The sequence below is a fragment of the Littorina saxatilis genome, linkage group LG11 (genome assembly GCF_037325665.1).
Source record: "Littorina saxatilis isolate snail1 linkage group LG11, US_GU_Lsax_2.0, whole genome shotgun sequence".
Taxonomy (NCBI): domain Eukaryota; kingdom Metazoa; phylum Mollusca; class Gastropoda; order Littorinimorpha; family Littorinidae; genus Littorina; species Littorina saxatilis.
Genome location: NC_090255.1, coordinates 37,125,029 through 37,146,661, shown reverse-complemented (window position 1 = coordinate 37,146,661; position 21,633 = coordinate 37,125,029). Strand labels below are relative to the sequence as shown.

The 21,633-nt window shown below is 42.0% G+C and overlaps 1 protein-coding gene, 1 long non-coding RNA gene and 1 other non-coding gene across 3 annotated transcripts in view; all 3 read left to right on the top strand.

Annotated features, from left to right (window-relative positions):
• Positions 1-21,633, top strand: part of LOC138980413 (uncharacterized) — a 399,865-nt gene that overhangs the window by 355,851 nt on the left and 22,381 nt on the right. The gene's annotated exons all lie outside the window — the stretch shown is intronic.
• LOC138980382 (transforming growth factor beta regulator 1-like) lies at positions 64-18,808 on the top strand. The gene is made up of 11 exons (XM_070353247.1): positions 64-141; positions 896-1,169; positions 2,845-2,951; positions 6,865-6,958; positions 7,343-7,413; positions 8,828-9,084; positions 10,073-10,209; positions 11,900-12,046; positions 12,502-12,599; positions 14,464-14,690; positions 15,303-18,808. Exons 2-11 carry the CDS (start codon positions 948-950, stop codon positions 15,401-15,403), a joined length of 1,461 nt encoding a protein of 486 aa, XP_070209348.1. The 5' UTR covers positions 64-141; positions 896-947; the 3' UTR covers positions 15,404-18,808.
• Positions 21,262-21,333, top strand: Trnae-uuc (transfer RNA glutamic acid (anticodon UUC)). Its single transcript has one exon. It is a non-coding gene; the product is annotated as a tRNA-Glu (tRNA).

The following is a 21,633-nucleotide window of genomic DNA, read 5'->3' as shown; positions in this document are numbered from 1 at the left end:
GGAAAGACAAGACAAGTGTTTGTCAAGTTTTGTCTGTTTCGTTGGATAACACTGTCGTTTCCGCTTCCGGCGAAATCAGAATTTTGTTCCAAAAAACCGAAGAACTTATTTGAAAGCACAGACTTGTAAACACAGCAAAAGGTAAGCGCATTTAACTCGAAAAGATGTTCATATGGCAAAGTTTCACATAATTTGAAAGTTTACCATATTTTGTTACAAGCTGCATAAACAGAGGTTGAAACATGAATCACACCGACACAAGGAACTTTGGAAGGGAATGTTGTTGGTGTACTGCAAAGTAGACTAATTGAGCTAGCCTTTTGCTCTTCTTGCAGTGATGGCGCTAGTATTTTTTCAAACCGGTACGCAAACTTTTATGATGTAAACAGTCCAGAAAAAAACGGTAGGCTGGTCATTGGAACCAGTTATAGTCCAACTCAGAGTACTAGTTTTATTGTCCTACCAGCAAAAAAACCCACCCGTTCTAAAAAACAACCGGTAGGTGAAACCGGCAGCCAATTTTGTTCTGATAATTTCTCGTTTCAACCGGTAAAATACCGGTAATTACCGGTTAACGCCAATACTGTTCTTGTGTATGTTGTTGGATGTCATGTATTGCATTATTCCGTCGCGATATAACCCTTCGTGGTTGAAAACGACGTTAAACACCAAATAAAGAAATAAATTGCATTATTGGGCAATAACCCTGTTAAGCCCTGTATTAGGTTCACATTCTCACTGAATGAATCGCAAACGGTAGCTCTTTTTAAAGTATGTGACGTTATAGAAATAATAGATTGTCTGCGCTATGCTGCGTTATTCACTTATTGTCATTTGATTATTAATGATTTATCTCTCTCTCTCCCCTTTTTTTAAATGAATTGATTTGTTACAGGGAGTGAATTGAATTGCCCCGAGAGCAGAGTGATTGGCTGTGCACACAGACTATGGACGGCAAAGTGAAAGTGGAAGGTAGCGTTCTCTCAGTCTCAGACCTCTTACGTCAACAGCAGCTGCAGCAACTTCAACGCCAGCAGCTCCTTGCCGCCGCCAGCCTGCCGTTGCCCATGGATACCAGTGGTCCCCCTCATCTCCATGGCAACAGCCTGGCTCTGGGTCTGGCTGCAGAAGTCCAGTCTGCATCGGGTGTCATGCCGTCTGCATCAGGGGTAGGTTAATTGGTGTTAGTGATGTTAGGCACACACACAAAAAAAGTCTGTTTACGGTATCCCAACCGACCCTATTTTTTCGCGCGACCCAGACCTGTTTACCCTTACGATTTTGGCGTAATTTATTACGATTTTCTGCAAAAAATACGCCATTCTGCTATCCGTGTCAAGACTACGATTTTCATAAATAAAAAAAATGTTAAAAAAAAAAATTAAAAAATATATTTTATTTTTATTTTTTTATTAATTCACATGTTTGGCATTGTTTTTTTCAATGGCAAAATGGGGTGAAAAAGCACAGGACTGACCAGAGATCATGTCTGTCTGATGAGACGCTGGAGAGCCTTATTCTAGTGGTAAAGACTCATTCGGCAAGCGCAAGTACAGTAGAAAAGCTCTTGACACACTGAAAAAGGCCTACTACCAGCAAAAGAAAAAGAATCAGTGATGCATGTGCTTTTGATGTGATCTTCTTTGAAATTATGATGACTACAAAAACTGACTGATGTGTTTTGTTTGTGAATGATGGATATATGTGCATGATTGCGTTTCGCAGACACAGTTGTCATGTGCGTTGTAATTGGCGACGAATGCTGGATGATTACTATTTTTGTGCCAGGATTACTATTTTTGGGGCTGAGCATTACTCCAAAACACTTATGGGGGTAAACAGGTCTGCGCGACCCTAGGCTTTTTTTTGGCATTTGGGGGGGGGGGGGGGGGGGGGGGGGGGGGGGGGGGGGGGCGGGGGGGGGGGGGAATGAAGGAAAAAAGTCTTTGTTTTTTGGCAAAATAACTTAAAAATATAATTTTTGGGAGAGAACATTTTTTTATTTTAAATTTAAAACAAAATCCTGACCTACCGACCCTATTTTGTTTGCCTATGTTACCGTAAACAGACTTTTTTTTGGGGGGGGGGGGCCTTACATAATCAAATCAATCAAATGAACTTTATTACCCCACATGGAGAAATCGACCTATTCCATATCTGAGCAGCTCACACGAGATATATAGATCTGTGAGACTGAGACACGCTCTTTGTTATGCTTTGAACGTCGCGAGCACTACGAACCTCGGCTTTTGCAGTTCGTGTGAAATGGCTGGACCACAATTGCTTTGCTATGCTCTGAAGTTTGCGAGAGCTTACGAGAGTTGGAACACCGATAGGGTCTAACACTGATAGGGTCTAACACCGATAGGGTCTAACACCGATAGGGTCTAACACCGATAGGGTCTAACACCGATAGGGTCTAACACCGATAGGGTCTATTGCAGTGGGGGTGCATGTAACATAAAGACAAACGAAAGACTAGCTACAACATTAGATTATAATATTGCCCATGTTATCATGTAGGAGCTATAGATACAACATTAGATTATAATATTGCCGATGTTGTGATGTAGGAGCTAAGGGACGGTGGTACTGGTAGTGTTGGTGGTTATGTATGTTGTGGTGTCATTGGTGTCTGGTTGACCAGTGTAATGTTGGTGATTGTGGTGATGATTGTTGGTTATTCACCTTATTGTTTGTTTAACACTACAGGTGGTCTAGATGGTGGAAATGTTGTTTTTTGTTGTTGTTTTTTGTCGAGTGTAAGTCTTCGTTTTTATACCTTAGATTTCGGGACAGTGTTGATAAACTTTCAGTTGTGTGTATGTTTTTTCCCACTTTCAGGCATCTTTTGCTGGGCGAGGGCGAGGAGTCATGCAGGGTATGGGGTCCTCCTCCCAACACTCACAGCCAGGTGCAAACCTGCCTCATGCACATCGTCTTGTGCACAGGTAAGTTACTGTCTGATACAACCCCCTCACAACCAGGCCTTCATTGGCGGCAGAGTAATTGCACCAAACTGCATGCTTGTGTGTGTGGAACTAAGTTGTTGATTTTGTATTTTGTACACTGTGAGAAATGACCACAAAGCAAGCCCCACGAGCAGCACAATTACTACCGTTGGTGTGACTGAATGTCTGGTCATGATACTGCACTGTGTCTCTTTCACACTCTGTCTCTGAAGCCTCAATTTAAGTGGGTGAAGTGGGCTACATGAAGTATACTTTGTGAAGTGGGCTACATTAAGTATACTTTGTGAAGCTGGCTGCATGGACTGATGGAGCTTTGGCAATAAGGTTTTGGTCAAAAGACTTAGCAAAGTCTGTGTGAAGTCGAGTTGAGACTCAATCAAGGATTGCCTTCACTCCATGCCGTTACTGTGTGTTGAAGTGAATTGTGCTATGATTTTCTGCCTGTGAATTGTGTGACAAGCTTGACAGCCAGGACTACAGTGTGAATATCTGTCCATGATAACGCCCTATGTATCGATTGAACACTGGATTTCCCTTCTTTGAGCCATGGAACGCCAGAGGCCGACACAAATTCATATGTAGGCCGCCAGCCGAAAATACAAACTAGTACATGTTTGTTTGCGTTCAATCATAAAAACTAAAAGGAATTATAACCAGAATGGATTGATACATAAATGTTATTTGTATTTTTGATATATGGCCTTGGCTCAGAAATGGCGTCGAACTCCACTTTCCCCCCACTCGGGTTATTCATGGCCTAATTTCTGTGAACAGAGCCACAGAAGGACAACGGAAAGAGATTTCTTGGATCTAAGACATGTTTACCTTTCCGTTTTCACTTCAAGTCGATAGCCGATGTTGTTCTTTTGGTCGCTGTGACGCAATTTATGCTAATTATCGGCCGAGTTTTCTCGATTTGTTTGTGACATTTTACAGTGGGTCTAATTGGATTAATTTATTGCGATAGTGTTCGAGGACATAACATAAAAAATGAAGTTTTCCTGTTCTGCAAAGGCTGATGAAATCATAGAGTATCTTTCGGGCAGAAACGGTCAATGCATCGCCGAGTATTTTCCGGAAACAAACGAAGTGATGTTCATCACGTATTGTCGTAAGGAAACACGCGGATGAATCGTTCACTACAATGAGTTATCAAAAAATACAATCGCCGTTGTTCACTCAAATATTTGATGAGACTAGACCCGAGTATTATTTGCTGGATCAAAATTCATGGTTTGCGTTGTAGTTTGTACAGAAAATGGCTTCATAGGTGAAATGTGTCAATTTGCTGTAAGATGCATCGTGATGAACTACATTTTTGATCGGACTAATATTTTATCGGAAAGGTGTGAGCGGTCACATTCCCTTGTTTTAGGCGCGAAATCAATAAAGGGTGAAGCGTCATTGTGAATGAAGTCGTCATGGACGAAGGAAATAGAGAACGTAAAGGTAAATGTATTGCTGTAATTGTGTTATCTAGCGTGATGAACTGCGTGGCTATGAATAAATGTTTGTAGTTTGTTAATTTGTCACAATGCAACGATGCTTGTTTTTTTGTATTGTTTAGCAAGTACTTGTGCGTAGTTTCCGATCTTGAGACAATTTTCAATTCGATTCCTACATGTGAAAAAAAAAAAAATGTGTATCGATCTTTTGTAAAGTGATGAACTTACATTTTATAGAAACAATTTAATGAAAGACTGGAGAAATAATCATAACTGGCATGATTTCACCAATAATTTGAAAAAAATAAAACCGTCAGCATGTTGTTATTTTGATAGACAAATGCAATGCCTAATGTCGACGTAGTTCATCACTTTTCAGCAAATAAATTACACTGATCTAAAAGTTAGCGATTTTTGTTGTTATTTTAGAAATCAGTCATGAAAAAAATGCCTTAATCTAATTGTTTACCACGGATCTTCATATAGTTTTGATAAAATCAAACTTATCTCCTAGAATTACTTAATTGGCGTAGTTCATAACCTTACAGCAAGCATCTATTGCCAAATGTGTGTAAAGTGATGAACAAAGGTAACTTTTTTTTCCTTTGTCATTGATTGGAATTTTTTAAACAGTTACCTTTTACTTGTGTCAAGTTCAAAATCTGTGATGTTCAACTAATTACAAAATGTCTTCAAGTCACATGAGCATGCACAGTTCATCATCTTACATCAGATCTCTGCAATCTGATTTGTGTAAAGTTATGAACAAACACCAAAGTTTTCTCTATCTCACATTATTTTTTTGAACATATCATATTTGGAGTATTTTTAATCTTAAGTCATATATATATTCTTCCATTTTCACTTATTTTGCTTATGTTCTGTCACCAAAGTGGTTTGCGGGTCTCATTATGTGTTCATCTTGTGATGTAAGGTGATGAACATTTTTCTTATTGGCGTCACTAAATCTTACTATGCTCGTTTTTTCCCTCCAATGTTCTATATTTTATGTCTGCCACCTGATGTAACTTGTTTAATGACATGTTAAATGAATTATGCAGACAGGACAGTCATTTATGTTCAATTTTTTGACAAGTTTGCTGTAATGTGATGAACATCTCCAGTTTTCATGTGATAACTTTTGAGTGCTTTAAGTTACAAGTTTTTTTTTGCCATTGATGTTACCCTCCTTTGATGTGTGTGTTCTGGATATGTGTATTGTGTTCTAGCTCTGTTCCGTTTGGATATTAATATGTGAAATGTGACCTTGTCACGCTGTAAAGTGATGAACAGAAAAGATGGATGAGTAATTTATGTAATTGTTTCTTGTTGACGAACTTGAATTTTGTCTCGTTGATGATAACATGATAATTTATGTCACTTGACATGATGTTTCAGATGACTTTCTAGATAACGTGCGACCTAAGTTTGATTTTCTAGTTTTTGTACTGAATAGAAACTTGCTGTTCATACAATTCAACATTTCATTGCTTTAAAAGTAAATATGTGCTTGCATTATCACTCTGAAATCTGCTACAGATGCTAATTGGTACATGAATGTGATTCCATGTATATTAACTGATAATTCTGTAAGTTTTTGCTATTTTTAACGGAGGCCCTCACATTGTTGTAAGGTGATGAACTGTCCTGCTGTTTATTTTTGTCGGGAACGTAATTCCAATTACTTTATTTTGAATTTTGTACATATTTATCCTTTTGGCTTCCTTTGTCAATTTACAACTGAAATTTGTAAGCTGTTTATTCAGGTTTCCTTTTAATTGGCATGTTTATCTTGTGACATGATGTAAGTGTGATGAACAGCATGTACGCACATTTTTGTCCACTGTTAACACAATAAATGTCCGATTTCTTCCAGACTTGTTGGGTTGTCTTTGTCATCTTTTTCTCTTTGAGGTGCAGTTTATAAAAACAACATTTTCTGAAAAACACTTTTTGTCACAGTTTCTAGACACCAATTCTGAGCCAAGGCCATATATGAAATTTTACACAGATCTCGACAGTCATTGTTCACCTCAACCGCTAGCGCGGTCTCGGAGAAACACTGACTGTTTCGATCTGTGTAAAATGTAATAATAATACCAATAACGTATAGTGTCTGGTTGACTCTGTACTGTGGCTGTGTGTTGAAGTTGAAGTAACTCTGTACTGTGGCTGTGTGTTGAAGTTGAAGTAACTCTGTACTGTGGCTGTGTGTTTAAGTTGAAGTAACTCTGTACTGTGGCTGTGTGTTGAAGTTGAAGTAACTCTGTACTGTGGCTGTGTGTTGAAGTTGAAGTAACTCTGTACTGTGGCTGTGTGTTGAAGTTGAAGTAACTCTGTACTGTGGCTGTGTGTTGAAGTTGAAGTAACTCTGTACTGTGGCTGTGTGTTGAAGTTGAAGTAACTCTGTACTGTGGCTGTGTGTTGAAGTAACTCTGTGTGTGCAGGGGACTGAAGCGACCGCGAGACAAGCCGCACGGCCAGGACTATTACTACAGGCAGTGGCGGAGGCTGAAGAAAAACGTCAAGGATTTCATCTTTGTGAGTTACCTCCCTTCGTCAGGAGAACTGCACTTCTTTATTTTCTGTTATAGAAAGATAGGATTTTTTTTTCTATAGAAAAAAAAAAGGCTTGGATACAGGTGTTGTTTTTTTACCCCCGGCAGCAGATGTAGTTTTAGACGGTGTTGATGGTGATGGAGATGTTGATGGAGATGGAGATGTTGATGGAGATGGATTAGTGAGGTATACAGTGGATGCCCCCTGTGAAAACCTCCACTAAACTGAGAAAATCAGGTCCTGAAAAGGAGGGGGTCTAATGATCGGGTCAATTTATATACACAAACTGAAGACCTTAAAAGTTAAACTTGGGCTTCCTAAAAGAGCAGAGGTAGATGTTGTAAAGTAATGGTTTGTTTATTCCAGTTGAACAGCTCTGTGTGTGACGAGGTGATCCGTGTGGAGGAGAAGCTGGCCAGGGTGAAGGAGGAGCGAAGGTAAATAAAGCAGCCTGTGTGTGTGTGTGTGTGTGTGTGTCTGTCTGTCTGTCTGTCTGTCTGTCTGTCTGTCTCTGTGTGTTTAAGTGTGTCTGTCTGTCTGTCTGTCTGTCTGTCTGTCTGTGTCTGTCTGTGTGTGTGTCTGTCTGTCTGTCTGTCTGTCTGTCTGTGTCAGTCTCTGTCTGTCTGTGTGTGTCTGTCTGTGTCTATCTGTGTGTGTGTGTGTCTGTCTGTGTGTGTCTGTGTCTGTGTCTGTCTATGTGTGTGTGTGTGTGTGTGTGTGTGTGTGTGTGTGTGTGTGTGTGTGTGTGCGTGTGAAGGTAAATATCAGGCTCTCTGTTCTCGCTCTGTCACAGCTCTCTGATGAACAGCTTCTTAATCAATCCAAGTTTCTTTAACACTCTATCTTATGTTACACACGTTATGGTCATGAGGTGATATATAATATATATCTAACCCTTCACTTACTCATCTTTAACAGTAATGACCAAATTTACATGGGAAATTGTCATCCTCTGAGATATATTGGAGTTGCTGTCTGTTGTGGTTTGACTCAGTTTAGACAAGTGAACATGTAAACTGCTGATGCTATCATACCATTTCCTCTGGTCATACCAAGTAATGGACATGTAAACTGTTGATGCTATCATACCATTTCCTCTGGTCATACCAAGTAATGGACATGTAAACTGTTGATGCTATCATACCATTTCCTCTGGTCATACCAAGTAATGGACATGTAAACTGCTGATGCTATCATACCATTTCCTCTGGTCATACCAAGTAATGGACATGTAAACTGTTGATGCTATCATACCATTTCCTCTGGTCATACCAAGTAATGGACATGTAGAGTGTTCGCCCTGTCACGTCTCTTTCATTTTCATTTTCTGTTGAGTTTTGACCCTATTAAAACTGCAGAGCATTTACCCCACTATACCTGTTTCACCCAATCATACTTGCTCAGAGTTTGTACAGGTGCTTGAAATTGGAGGGTCCAAAATCCAGGCCTTGAAAGTGCTTTCAAAGTCCTTAAAAACTCTAATGCTGCAAACTGATTACACAACATCCACCCACAATAAACAATTGCAATGATTAATTATTTGATAACATCAAAAAAAAAGTTGAACAGTAACCTACAGTCCCTTTTGAGTCTCTCTGCTTCCAAACCATCGTCCGCAACAAATCTGTCGCCTTTGACAAAAATTAAATCATTCGTTTTTTTAACATCCAATGATTTAAATCAGAGTGCAGGAAGGGAGTTTAAAAACCAGCGAGTGTTTTATTGCAAGATTTAAAGGTAAGAGGGTGCTTGATTTTCTCTTCAGAATGTCTTGAAAGTCCTTGAAAAGTCTTTGAATTTTAGAACCAAAAAAACTGTATGAACCCTGTCTGTTTCACCTGTCACACACAGGTACCTACTGCGCAAGTTGCTGCAGTTCCAGTCTCTGACAGATGGCGCCACCACAGATGCGTCGTCAGACTCGTACCCAGCAGGGGGCGCTGTCAAGTCCAGCAAGAGTCCGGCCAGTCTCCTGGCAACACCCGACCACGCCCATGAGGCCGCCGCCAAGAAGTCCACCTCCAAGAAAAAGTCCACAGCCGCTGCTTCCAGTGCTGGAGGGGACAGCAAGAAGAAAATAAACAGCCAGGCTGCTAAAGATATATTGGGTGAGAGAGAGAGAGAGTGTGGCAGGGGGGGGGGGAGAGGGAGGGAGAGAGAGAGAGAATATGGAGGGGGGGGGGGGAGAGAGAGAGAAAACTCGAAAACTTTATTTTCAAAGGAAAGTAGAATCAGGTCCGTAAGTTCTTTTCTTACAGCAAGTCCTTGCCTAGATAAAAGAACCATACATACAGCGTCAAGCGAGTAAACAAACAAACCACAGCAAAAAAGGAGAGAGCAATACCAAATACCTGGAAGATTTTCTGCTTGAGAGCGTTCACTGATGATAGTAATATGATCGACCATTTTTTAAACCACATATTAAACAGGTCCCATGTTCAAGTAGCCTGAGTAGTGCATAACCACTTAGGCGTCCCAGTGTTTGATGTGACGGTAAAGTGTGCAAACAACAGACAATTCAAGTGTTTTAGATAATAGAACACATTGCAAACCACTAAGACAATCTGTTGTTTTCACGTGCGCAGCATCTCACAGCTCAGGTCTTGGTGACCTTATAGTTTTGGAAGAAAAATGGCCACTGTCATAGCTTCTGATTGATGAAGTGATTGGAAAATAACAGATTACAATGTTTTTCAGGTAACAGAATATTGTACAGGTACAAGCAACAAAAAACAGTTCTGATGTTGTACATGACTGAACATTGTTTAACTCATATGGCTCTATCTGACCAGGTACAATATATCCGCTCAGACTGTTAGCTTCTTTCGTTTTCTGTAACGTCCATCTAACGCCTGCATTCCAGCGTGTTGATACACAGTTCCTACACAGTTACTACAATTCTGAGTGACCTGCTGCAGCACAGCTGGTCTTGGCTAAAATAAAACTTGGTCAACATAGCTGGGGTACAAAGTGTTAATCCACCAAGACAAGTCTGATGTTCCACGTGACTGAACATTGTACAATCCATCAAGATAATTCTGATGTTCCACGTGACTGAACATTGTACAATCCACCAAGACCATGTTGATGTTTCAGAGTCGCTGCAGTCCAAGCCGAAGAAGAGCAAGTCTCAGAGCAATCGCCGCACCATCCCCCCCATGCAGCTGGACTCGCTCGGCAGGCCCGTCTTTCCCATGATGCTTGGCCACCTCACGCTCCACAGCATTGGAGAGGTCTGTTGTTCCGTAGTGTGGAGATATCATGGTCACTCGGGTTAACGGTCCCACACACTGATGTCCCACAGTTTTGTCATTTGTCTATCATTCCTGTTGACTGTGGTCCTTGTGTTTCAAGACTTAGGAGCTGCAAACTGCTATGCATTCTGCATAGCATGCTCAATTTTAAGACAAATTGCTACGCCAAGCTTAGAATTGCTACGCTCAAACAAATAATTACAAGCATGCAACTGTTGGCTCTTTCTTGTGAGTCCTGGTACTCAGTTCTGATTCTCACTCAATGAGAAGTACCACAGCCAGGGTTTCGCCTGGGAGAAAAAGGCAATGGTACATTTGTCCCCCTCAACCAAATTCCGATGGGACATAGTCGAAGGCAAGAAGCGCAAAAGAGGCCCGTACACGTTTTGAACAAAGATGCAAAATGGTGCAATATGATGTCATCTGAGAATTAGCCGCTATATCGTGTTATCTGTGTGTGTGTGTGTGTGTTTGTGTGTGTGTATGTGTAATCCGATGTAAAGTGTAGATTTGGTGGCGCGGTGGTACATAATCTCAATGCGCCCTTTGACGTACTGAAGGGAATTGTGATGGGACATTTTCAGATGTAATGTGCCAATGGCGCAGGGTGCACTAGTAAATGAAACCCTGCAGTGCAGACACTCTCGATTGGCCATTCTTTCTTATTTCTTATTAGACTTTTTGAAAATGTATACATTCTTGCTTGAAAGAACCTTGATGCGGATGTACGAATAAATTTTAGACAATGCTACACTAAAACATGATTTGCTACGCTGAAAACTCTCCAAAAATGTCAATTGCTACACTTGAGGTTACACAAGGTTGGCAGGTCTGAGGCCTCCAACAATTCCGCAACCTCAGATCTTCAGAGAAAGGGAGAAGCAGACTTACAACTGTGGTAGCTCTCCATGCATTGGTTAAGAATATACAATACCAGGGGTGGGATTTCTTCCGTCCCTGACGGATTTCCGTCCCAGGAAGAATTTTTTTATTTTTTTATTTTTTTTTTTTTACCTTAGAGGGGCACGGGTAGCTCAGGTGGTAGAGCACTGGACTTGTGATGGAAAGGTCGCTGGCTACCAGGACTTGTGATGGAAAGGTCGCTGGCTACCAGGACTTGTGATGGAAAGGTCGCTGGCTACCAGGACTTGTGATGGAAAGGTCGCTGGCTACCAGGACTTGTGATGGAAAGGTCGCTGGCTACCAGGACTTGTGATGGAAAGGTCGCTGGCTACCTGGACTTGTGATGGAAAGGTCGCTGGCTACCAGGACTTGTGATGGAAAGGTCGCTGGCTACCAATACATGCACAGCATGGCAGTGACCTTACCATTCATTTTCTACTGCGGATATGTTGAAGTCACCCAGACAAACTTCATTCTCAAAATTCTGTGTCAATTCCCGGGGAGACATGCAGAAGAAGTGACAGAATTTTTATGTGACGCCGTTATTCACGTTATGACGTCTTTTCAAACTTCGTTTAGCTTTTTGACGTCAGAGATTTCACTTTGCAAGAGAGGGTAGAAAAGAGACATCTTGGTTATTTCTAATTGATGTCGTATGTTCTTGAGTTTTTTTAGACTGAGTTGTGAATAGCGACAGCTTTGTGCTGAGGGTCTTATTTGGGGTCACACCTGGCCCTGTTTCACAACATACCTGCCATTGTTTCAGATCGTACCTGACCGGAGCAGCTTCAACACCCATGAGTGCATCTACCCAGCTGGGTTTTGCAGCACGCGTGTGTACGCCAGCCTGACACAGCCACAGGACAAGTGTCTCTACACCTGTAAGATCTCTGACTGTGGAGACATACCGGAGGTAACTTTAAAGTAAAAGGAGCCTCGTCGAAGAAAGAAACTGAAACTAAACTGTACAGGAGAGAGATCGAGAGAGAGAGAGTACCTGAAACTGAACTTTATTACAGAAGGATAAAGGTTTTAGGCAGAGAGAAAGAGAGGGAGAGAATTCTTCAAATTTAGTTTTTAAAGTGATACTCAACCTTCAATGTTTAGTGTTAAAGTGATACTCAACCTTCAATTTTTAGTTTTAAAGTGATGCTCAACCCAGTGTAGTACATGTACCATACTCTGGTAAGGATGGTGTCACTGTCAGTGAAGATGGGCGTTGAAGTCATACACCCCCCACCCCCCACCCCCCACCGTCCACCCCCGTGTTAAACCATGCATTGGTTAAGTGGTTGTTGAAGGGTGGATGTGATGGGTGAGTAAGGGTGGATGTGTGGCTGCAGGATTTTGAGTTGATCCCTGTTTCAGTTTGAAATTGCACCAGAGGAGGGGACGGACCAAGTGTTCCGCGGAGCCACGCCCACCCACTGCCTCACCCAGCTTCTGCAGGCCGTCAACGCTGCCGTGTGAGTGTTGTCTGCATGGTATTGCATGGTATTGCTGAGTGTTATGATTATGGTATTGCATGGTATTGCTGAGTGTTATGATTATGGTATTGCATGGTATTGCTGAGTGTTATGATTATGGTATTGCATTGTATTGCTGAGTGTTATGATTATGGTATTGCATGGTATTGCTGAGTGTTATGATTATGGTATTGCATGGTATTGCTGAGTGTTATGATTATGGTATTGCATGGTATTGCTGAGTGTTATGATTATGGTATTGCATGGTATTGTGTTTTTGTGGGACCAACATGAAACTAACCAATGGCAGAGCTGGGAACCCATACGATGTTGCCGTATTTTGTGCGGAAAGTTGTATAGAATAGGAGCAGTATGGTTAGTGGGGAAAGTTGTATAGAATAGGAGCAGTATGGTTAGTGGGAAAAGTTGTATAGAATAGGAGCAGTATGGTTAGTGCGGAAAGTTGTATAGAATAGGAGCAGTATGGTTAGTGGGGAAAGTTGTATAGAATAGGAGCAGTATGGTTAGTGGGAAAACATACAAGGAGAAGCATTCCAAGACCACTTTTCTTCACAAGCGCATCCCGAAGCTGATCCAGTATTTTGACACATGATTACAGTATTTACACCCCCGGTATAGGGGTGTGTATAGGATTCGCTCGATGTGTTTGTTTGTTTGTTTGTTTGTGTTCGCATATAGATCTCAAGAATGAACGGACCGATCGTCACCAAACTTGGTGAACAGGTTCTATACATTCCTGAGACGGTCCTTACAAAAATTGGGACCAGTCAAACACACGGTTAGGGAGTTATTGGTGGATTAAGATTCTACAAGGACTTATAGAGGGACATATTAATGGTCAAAGGGAAATAACCTTCTCAGTTGGTGGCAGTGAGAATGGTTATTTCCCTTTGACCAACGGGGGTGTTTTTCCTACCTCGGAGGAATTTCTTGTTTTTATCGGCAAACATTGAAAGCAGCATGTGTTTTAAACGTATTGGTAAACATCATTAACATAATTAACGGTGCAACGAACGCATGTGAAACATGTTTGAATCATGGATGTTTTAAACGTATTGGTAAACATCATTAACATAATTAACGGTGCAACGAACGCATGTGAAACATGTTTGAATCATGGATGTTCAAATGCTGTTTGGAGTAAGCTAATTTTTCTGAAAATTCACCTAGTTTGCTTGAGAATACTCCAAGTGCAAAACAGGGGTTCCCAGGTGTGCAATGGTCAAACATGCCCATGATACCAATTGGTATTGCAAAGGAAAGTTTTCAGATAGTGCCTTGTTTAGATAACCACCTCAGACACAGGGGAGTTTAAATATTTCTTCTTTGAACAGTTTGGTGAAAAGTTGAGCATGAATAATGAAATGGCAAACTGCTGGAAAAACACACACTCATGCCCAAACCGCATTGAGGTCAGGTGTCTTAGAAACTAAAGCTGAAGTTTTACCTCATTGAGGTCAGGTGTCTTTGAAATTGAAGCTGAAGTTTTACAGATGGGGGCTGCATGCAACAGCAGAAGAACAGCTAAAATCAAACTCTGTCAATGTGCCTTTTTTTTAAAGAGCTTTTCCCTGTGATAAATAGCTGTGGGATTTCTTTGGGCCGAAGAACTGTCCGTAATTGCCTAGCCTGTCTGTATTTTTGTTTTGAGCGATGCTCACCTTCTTAATATGAAGGGGGGGGGGGGGGGGGGGGATACTACTTTTGGCTGACAAACTTAGAACCTGTTTGATTTCAGCGGTACCGACCTGCTCCCTACGACAGGTAATGTCACTGATTTCTTCGGGCTAACAAACTCTGTCCCTTATAAAGGTTTATATATTTGTATAATGTTTGTTTTCAGTGGTGGGGACGTTATCTCCACGACGGGTAGCGGTGCTGATTTCTTCGGGTTGACCAACCCGGTGGTGCAGAACCTGATCCAGAGCTGCCCCGGTGCCAAGAAATGTAGTGGCTACCGCTGGATCAAGTTTGAGATCAACAAGGCCGAGACCAACGAGAACGTCGCTGTGGGAAACAGCGACCCCACCATCAGTGTCGACGCCTTCCACCGCCTGCTGCAACACGCAGGTTGGTGCTGTTGTTGAGACAGTTGGTGCAGGAAAGGAAAGAAACAAACTCACACCAAGTATTGTAAAGACATGTAACAACGATTGACCTAAAAAATTGACTGTGCTAATATTTTGCCTGGGATATTTTTAGAGTGTGATGAAACAAAGAAAACAAACTGACACCAAGCATTTTAAAACAGTGGTTTTGTCACCCCCTTGTCAGTCCTGGTTTTCATTTGGTGAAGCTATCAATAAAAGTACTATCCATGAAGCAGGCAGCATTTGGTGAAGCTATCAATAAAAGTACTATCCATGAAGCAGGCAGCATTTGGTGAAGCTATCAATAAAAGTACTATCCATGAAGCAGGCAGCATTTGGTGGAGCTATCAATAAAAGTACTATCCATGAAGCAGGCAGCATTTGGTGGAGCTATCAATAAAAGTACTATCCATGATGCAGGCAGCATTTGGTGAAGCTATCAATAAAAGTACTATCCATGAAGCAGGCAGCATTTGGTGAAGCTATCAATAAAAGTACTATCCATGATGCAGGCAGCATTTGGTGAAGCTATCAATAAAAGTACTATCCATGAAGCAGGCAGCATTTCAGACATTGTGTTGTTGTTTTGCAGGAGGGAGCAAAGGCGCCACGTTCTCCCCGCCACACGAACACGCCACAAACCTCAGATCTCTGCTCACCAAGGGGAGTGTACCCTTCTCTGGCGCCTTGTGATTGGCTGAAACACTGATACAGACCTCCCGTCTCCAGTGATTGACAGAAACACTGGACAAACCTCTGCTGACCAAAGGGAGTGTACTCCTCTCTGACCGCCCTTGACTCACTCAACCACTGGTCACATCTGCCATGTACATATGCTGACCTGCTGAAGCGTCTTGTGATCGGCTAAAACACTGACACAGACCTGCCATCGTTGTAGAAAATCTTGGCTTTTCTTGGTCCCATGTGACATTACAGGCCAGTCACCAGCAAGAGGGGCTTTCTCAAACGCGTGTACAAGAAGCACATGTCAATATTTGGCCGAGCAAACGCCGAGCAAACTCAAGTCAAGGGTATTCACTCTTTCACAACCCATACCGGCCCAACAGAGTTATTTCCCAAAATCGTCTATTGTGGCTGTCAGGATCGCCGGTGGAGCGAGTTGTGATGCAAGTGAATAATTCTAGCCAAGCATACAGGCTCACACACAAACACAACCGACGAAGACAATTAGGTTGATAAGGACTCCAATACAAAGTTTTACGAAACAATTTTATACGTATAAAAAGGAAGACATAAAATGTAACACCACACGAAACTAGATCACAAATAACAATATAACATGGTAGAAACTAATGACAGTTCTTCCTGAAATAAGAAAGGAGGGTACGGCGAACAGCCTCAAAAGGACGTCAACTTAACCCTTACACTGGTGCAATTCTGTAACACATGTTACATAGCCACTGGTGAATTAACAGAGAGAAAAATAACAAAAAACGGTCATATTGGTTTTCGCATTCATGGGAGGTAATCGGAACCGACCAAACAGGCTGAGCCAGTAGCGCGACATATGTCGTGACAACCAGGTGACAGTATACGTAAAGTAGCGCGACATATGTCGTGACAACCAGGTGACAGTATACGTAAAGTAGCGCGACATATGTCGTGACAACCAGGTGACAGTATACGTAAAGTAGCGCGACATATGTCGTGACAACCAGGTGACAGTATACGTAAAGTAGCGCGACATATGTGGCGACAACCAGCCTAAGGGTTAACTGTGTTCCACCAGGACTGCTGCATCTCCGCCAAAGCCAAGCATGTAAGAGGCTGTTCATTCTTGTTCATTCGTGTTCGACGAGTTCCCCCAGGAACGCTCAAGGCGAAGCAACCAGAGGAATTTCGAGCGTTGAACTCGACCGTCAGGTTATATGAAGACGAAGGACGACGACGACGAAGATGATGACAAACATGTTAACGAAGATACAAACGATGACGAAGATGTCAACGAAGACAAAAAGCCCATACGGCTCATGATAAGTTTGTGTAACCCAGGGTAGAAAAAGCGCTTTCTCTCTCCCTGTTACTGGCTGCAACCTTCTTAACACCTTTCCGGACAGGTGAAAGAAACCCCGAAGAAATTTAGGCTGGCCTCCGCACAAAACCCTCCGGGACTCAGCATCCTTCTGTCAAGGCTGCTGATATAAATCTGGCCACGAACCTTAACATGCGCACGCGACGTTACCTTGGGAGCGCTCTGATTGGACCGTGACGACAACAAACTCGCGACAGGTGTGACCTACCTGGAAACAAAACCTGCATGCACGCATCACACCAACTACATGTAGTTTGGTGCGCCTATGGAAAGCGTTTTGTGACAGTGGCATTGTTCTAACCCTTGGATAGAGTGCATGTCACAGTGGCATTGTTCTAACCCTTGGATAGAGTGCATGTGACAGTGGCATTGTTCTAACCCTTAGATAGAGTGCATGTGACAGTGGCATTGTTCTAACCCTTGGGTAGAGTGCATGTGACAGTGGCATTGTTCTAACCCTTGGATAGAGTGCATGTGACAGTGGCATTGTTCTAACCCTTGGATAGAGTGCATGTGACAGTGGCATTGTTCTAACCCTTGGATAGAGTGCATGTGACAGTGGCATTGTTCTAACCCTTGGATAGAGTGCATGTGACAGTGGCATTGTTCTAACCCTTGGATAGAGTGCATGTGACAGTGGCATTGTTCTAACCCTTGGATAGAGTGCATGTGACAGTGGCATTGTTCTAACCCTTGGATAGAGTGCATGTGACAGTGGCATTGTTCTAACCCTTGGATAGAGTGCATGTGACAGTGGCATTGTTCTAACCCTTGGATAGAGTGCATGTGACAGTGGCATTGTTCTAACCCTTGGATAGAGTGCATGTGACAGTGGCATTGTTCTAACCCTTGGATAGAGTGCATGTGACAGTGGCATTGTTCTAACCCTTGGATAGAGTGCATGTGACAGTGGCATTGTTCTAACCCTTGGATAGAGTGCATGTGACAGTGGCATTGTTCTAACCCTTGGATAGAGTGCATGTGACAGTGGCATTGTTCTAACCCTTGGATAGAGTGCATGTGACAGTGGCATTGTTCTAACCCTTGGATAGAGTGCATGTCACGGGTGTTTGCTCTATTGGAGGACGCAGGAAGGCCGCATCCTCTACTCCACTCTCTCGTGCACCCTGGCCCTGACCGCTAAGTCACGGTGTTAGGAAGTGAAAGTAGGTGACTGCAGCCAACTTCCCTTACTGAGCTGATTTTGACTGTGACCTTGAACAGAGCGTTTTAATGGCTGAGTCAATGTCACCTTGATGCGGGTCTTTACCATTAACTCATTGTCTCCCAGGTACGGATATATCTGTACCCACTCATGTGGCTCTATCTGACCAGGAACAGATATATCTGTACACACAGTCACTTCAGTCGCTTCCTGTAACATCGATCTAACGCCTGCATTCCATTGTGTTGATACACAGTTTCTACACAGTTACTACAATTCTGAGTGACCTGCTGCAGCACAGCTGGTCTCGGCTAAAAAGAACTTGGTCAACATAGGTGAGGTAGAAAGTGTTAAGCAGATGTCGGGCAGGGGTCTTTGTGTCACTGGAAACTTGTAGGCTGATGTCGGGCAGGGGTCTTTGTGTCACTGGAAACTTGTAGGCTGATGTCGGGCAGGGGTCTTTGTGTCACTGGAAACTTGTAGGCGATCTTGAACATCAACAGGGCCAGCAACAGGGGGTGTAAAGGTCAGCAGAACCAGAGTGTTTCAGTCTTTGAATAACAATCAGACAGAGCTGTGCAGACCTAGCTGCACTTCTTGTGTTGAATTGCTTTGTGTTTGTGCTGTAAAGATCTGATCAACAAAGGGAAGTAAGCGCTCTAAATGCAAACAACATGTGTAAGGCCAAAAAAAAAAATAGTCTGTTTACGGTAACCCGACCGACCCTATTTTTTTCGCGCGACCCTAGACTTTTTTTTGGCATTTGGGAAAGGGAGAAAAAAAAAAAAAAATTGCAAAATAACGTAAAAATATAATTTTTGGGAAGAAAATTTTTTTTTTAAATCCCGACCTACCGACCCTATTTTTTTGGCCTATGTTACCGTAAACAGACCTTTTTGGGGGGGGGGGGGGGGCCTAAGAGAGCAAATCGACGTCGTCATGGAATTTTGGCGTAACTCGATTCTTGGCGATTTGGATGTTTTTGCGCTTTAGACTAAGTAAATCATTCTCCATGAGAAATGTTCTGTGAAATACGATGGACAATACATGATGGACAATACATGATGTACAATACATAATTCAACATTCATTTATCTTTCTTTCCATACCAGGTACAAATATAAACACTATTTCATTAACCGGCACGGTTGGCCTAGTGGTAAGGCGTCCGCCCCGTGATCGGGAGGTTGTGGGTTCGAACCCAGGCCGGGTCATACCTAAGACTTTAAAATTGGCAATCTAGTGGCTGCTCCGCCTGCCGTCTGGCATTATGGGGTTAGTGCAAGGACTGGTTGGTCCGGTGTCAGAATAATGTGACTGGGTGAGACATGAAGCCTGTGCTGCGACTTCTGTTTTGTGTGTGGCGCACGTTATATGTCAAAGCAGCACCGCCCTGATATGGCCCAACAAACAAACTCTTTCACAATACAAAAATGAAATTGTGAAAACCTGTCTAGAACGAGTTACACCAACACGCCATGACGACGTGGAAATGTGAGTTATGCATAGCTGCCAACTGCTACGCTTTCGACGTAGCATGCTACATTTTAAGAGCAATTCCTATGCTGCTACTGCAAACTAAGGATTGCTACACTTAAACAAATAATCACAAGCATGCTAACAGTTCCCTCTTTTTGATTTTGAGAGTCCTGGTACTCATTCCTGCCTTCCACTCCGTGTGGCAGTCATAAAATAGGCCATAAAACATCGTCTATACTGAAAGGTGGTACGGCAGACACTCTCTAAAGGGCATTTCATGTTCCTGCATTATCATGAAACTTTATTAAAAATATCTATTCTTGTGCAAGATGGCATGATAAATGCGGATGTGGGAATACATTTTAGAAAATGCTACTCTCAAACACCATTTGCTGAAAATCAAAACAAAACCCAATTGCTACTCTTGAGGCTTGACAGGGGTTATCAGGTCTGGTACTGCAGCGTCTCCTGACACCAGAGAGACAAGTGGAAATGTGTGCTGTAAACTGTATTGAATTGATGTCTGTAATTTTGTATGGAAGTTTTGCATTAAAATAAAAATTAATAGAAATATTGAGACAGTTCTTTTATTGCTGAGATGTTCTGTGTGTGTCTCGATATCTCTCTGTTTCTCTCTGCATGTCTCTCTCTCTCTCTCTCTCTCTCTCTCTCTCTCTCTCTCTCTCTCTCTCTCTCTCTCTCTCTCTCTCTCAATGTAGTTGTTTCTTTTATTATTATACTATTCCTCAATTCACGAAGATTATTTTTCTCTCTCAACTTTTTACATGCTTTTGCTTGTTCGAAACTTGTGTTGATTATGCCTTTGATAACAAATGTTTTATGTTTGTTTGTGTGAATGTTTTTGTTAATTTGTTTGGTTGCTTGTTTGTTTATTTATTTGTTTCTTTCTTTTTATTTTTTTTTTTATGTTTACGTCTATTTTTGTTTTGTTATTTAACATTTATAAAACGTTTCCATTTTCTTTCAAACCTTGTTCGTTCCGTGTTGCGTCTGCTTTTTGTTGTCTTTTGTGTTCTTGTTTTTCCTGATGAAGCTTCCATAAGCGAAAATTCGTACCGTCTTGTCTCGTTCTTGTATTGGTGAGTACAGTATTCCTTTGTTTTTTTAACTTTGTTCATCTTACCACAGTCACTTCGTTGTTTAGATTTTTATAAAACGTATTATCGTTAGATTAGTCCCTCTCATGGGCGAGGGCTGGATGTAAAAAAGCACCTGTTTGCTCAGGCCATTACCCTCGTTATTAAAAAATGTGTCTTGTCTTGTCTTGTCTTGTCTTGTCTTGTCTCTCTCTCTCTCTCTCTCTCTCTCTCTCTCTCTCTCTCTCTCTCTCTCTCTCTCTCTCTCTCTCTCTCTCTCTCAGATTGTTTTGTTGTGTAGTCTCTGCAACCGGTATGGCTACTATCCAAGACCAGATAATTATAAATCATAGGTGTAGATAGCTTAAACAACAAGGTAAACACAAGAAAAAAGAAGCTGTACGTAGATATGCCACACTGTTTTTTATGACTAGTAACGAGTCACTTCATTGTCAGGAACATCGCAATGCAAATTAAGAATTTCACGAAGTTCAAGGGAACGCACTGCGTAAATCATGAAAGTCAGCTGCACGAGCTTACCTCCCCTGATAGAGAAGCTACATAACTGACAATCGTTTTTTCTGCTCCTCGGAGTACACGTACTACAAAGCCTGAATGAGAAGGCTCCGGGTTTCCAATTCCGACAAGGCTGTTCAGCTATTCCAAACCTCTTTTTCACACATTTTTCTCATATGATAATCGGACTGAATCAAGGCTTTTTCTTTAAAATCTACCTGGCAGACCAATTTTCTTAGCTTCCCATGTGGTCTAGTGGTTAGGATTCCTGGCTTTCACCCAGGCGGCCCGGGTTCGATTCCCGGCATGGGAACTATTTTTATTTTATTTTATGTTGTAACTGATTGTTAGTTTGGTTGTTTTTTTTACATCGAGCAACGCCTGCTAAATTATCAAACTGAGAGTGTGGAAAATCGATCTTCAATAAGAATAACGTTTTATGCAGTCCTGCGAGCTTACCCTCATAGAAAATTAGGCCCGTCTGCTTTCTTCAGGGGATGGCGCAAATTATTTTTGTTTCTTTTTCTTTGTGTGTGTGTGTGTGTGTGTGTGTGTGTGTGTGTGTGTGTAATTATTGTTGTTTCTTTTTCTTTGTGTGTGTGTGTGTGTGTGT

Excerpts from the sequence above, each read along its gene's own strand:
- LOC138980382 (XM_070353247.1), top strand. The coding sequence starts at position 948 with ATGGACGGCAAAGTGAAAGTGGAAGGTAGCGTTCTCTCAGTCTCAGAC. Across the intron at positions 2,952-6,864 it reads GCACATCGTCTTGTGCACAG|GGGACTGAAGCGACCGCGAG; the intron begins GTAAGTTACTGT and ends CTGTGTGTGCAG. Across the intron at positions 6,959-7,342 it reads ACGTCAAGGATTTCATCTTT|TTGAACAGCTCTGTGTGTGA; the intron begins GTGAGTTACCTC and ends TGTTTATTCCAG.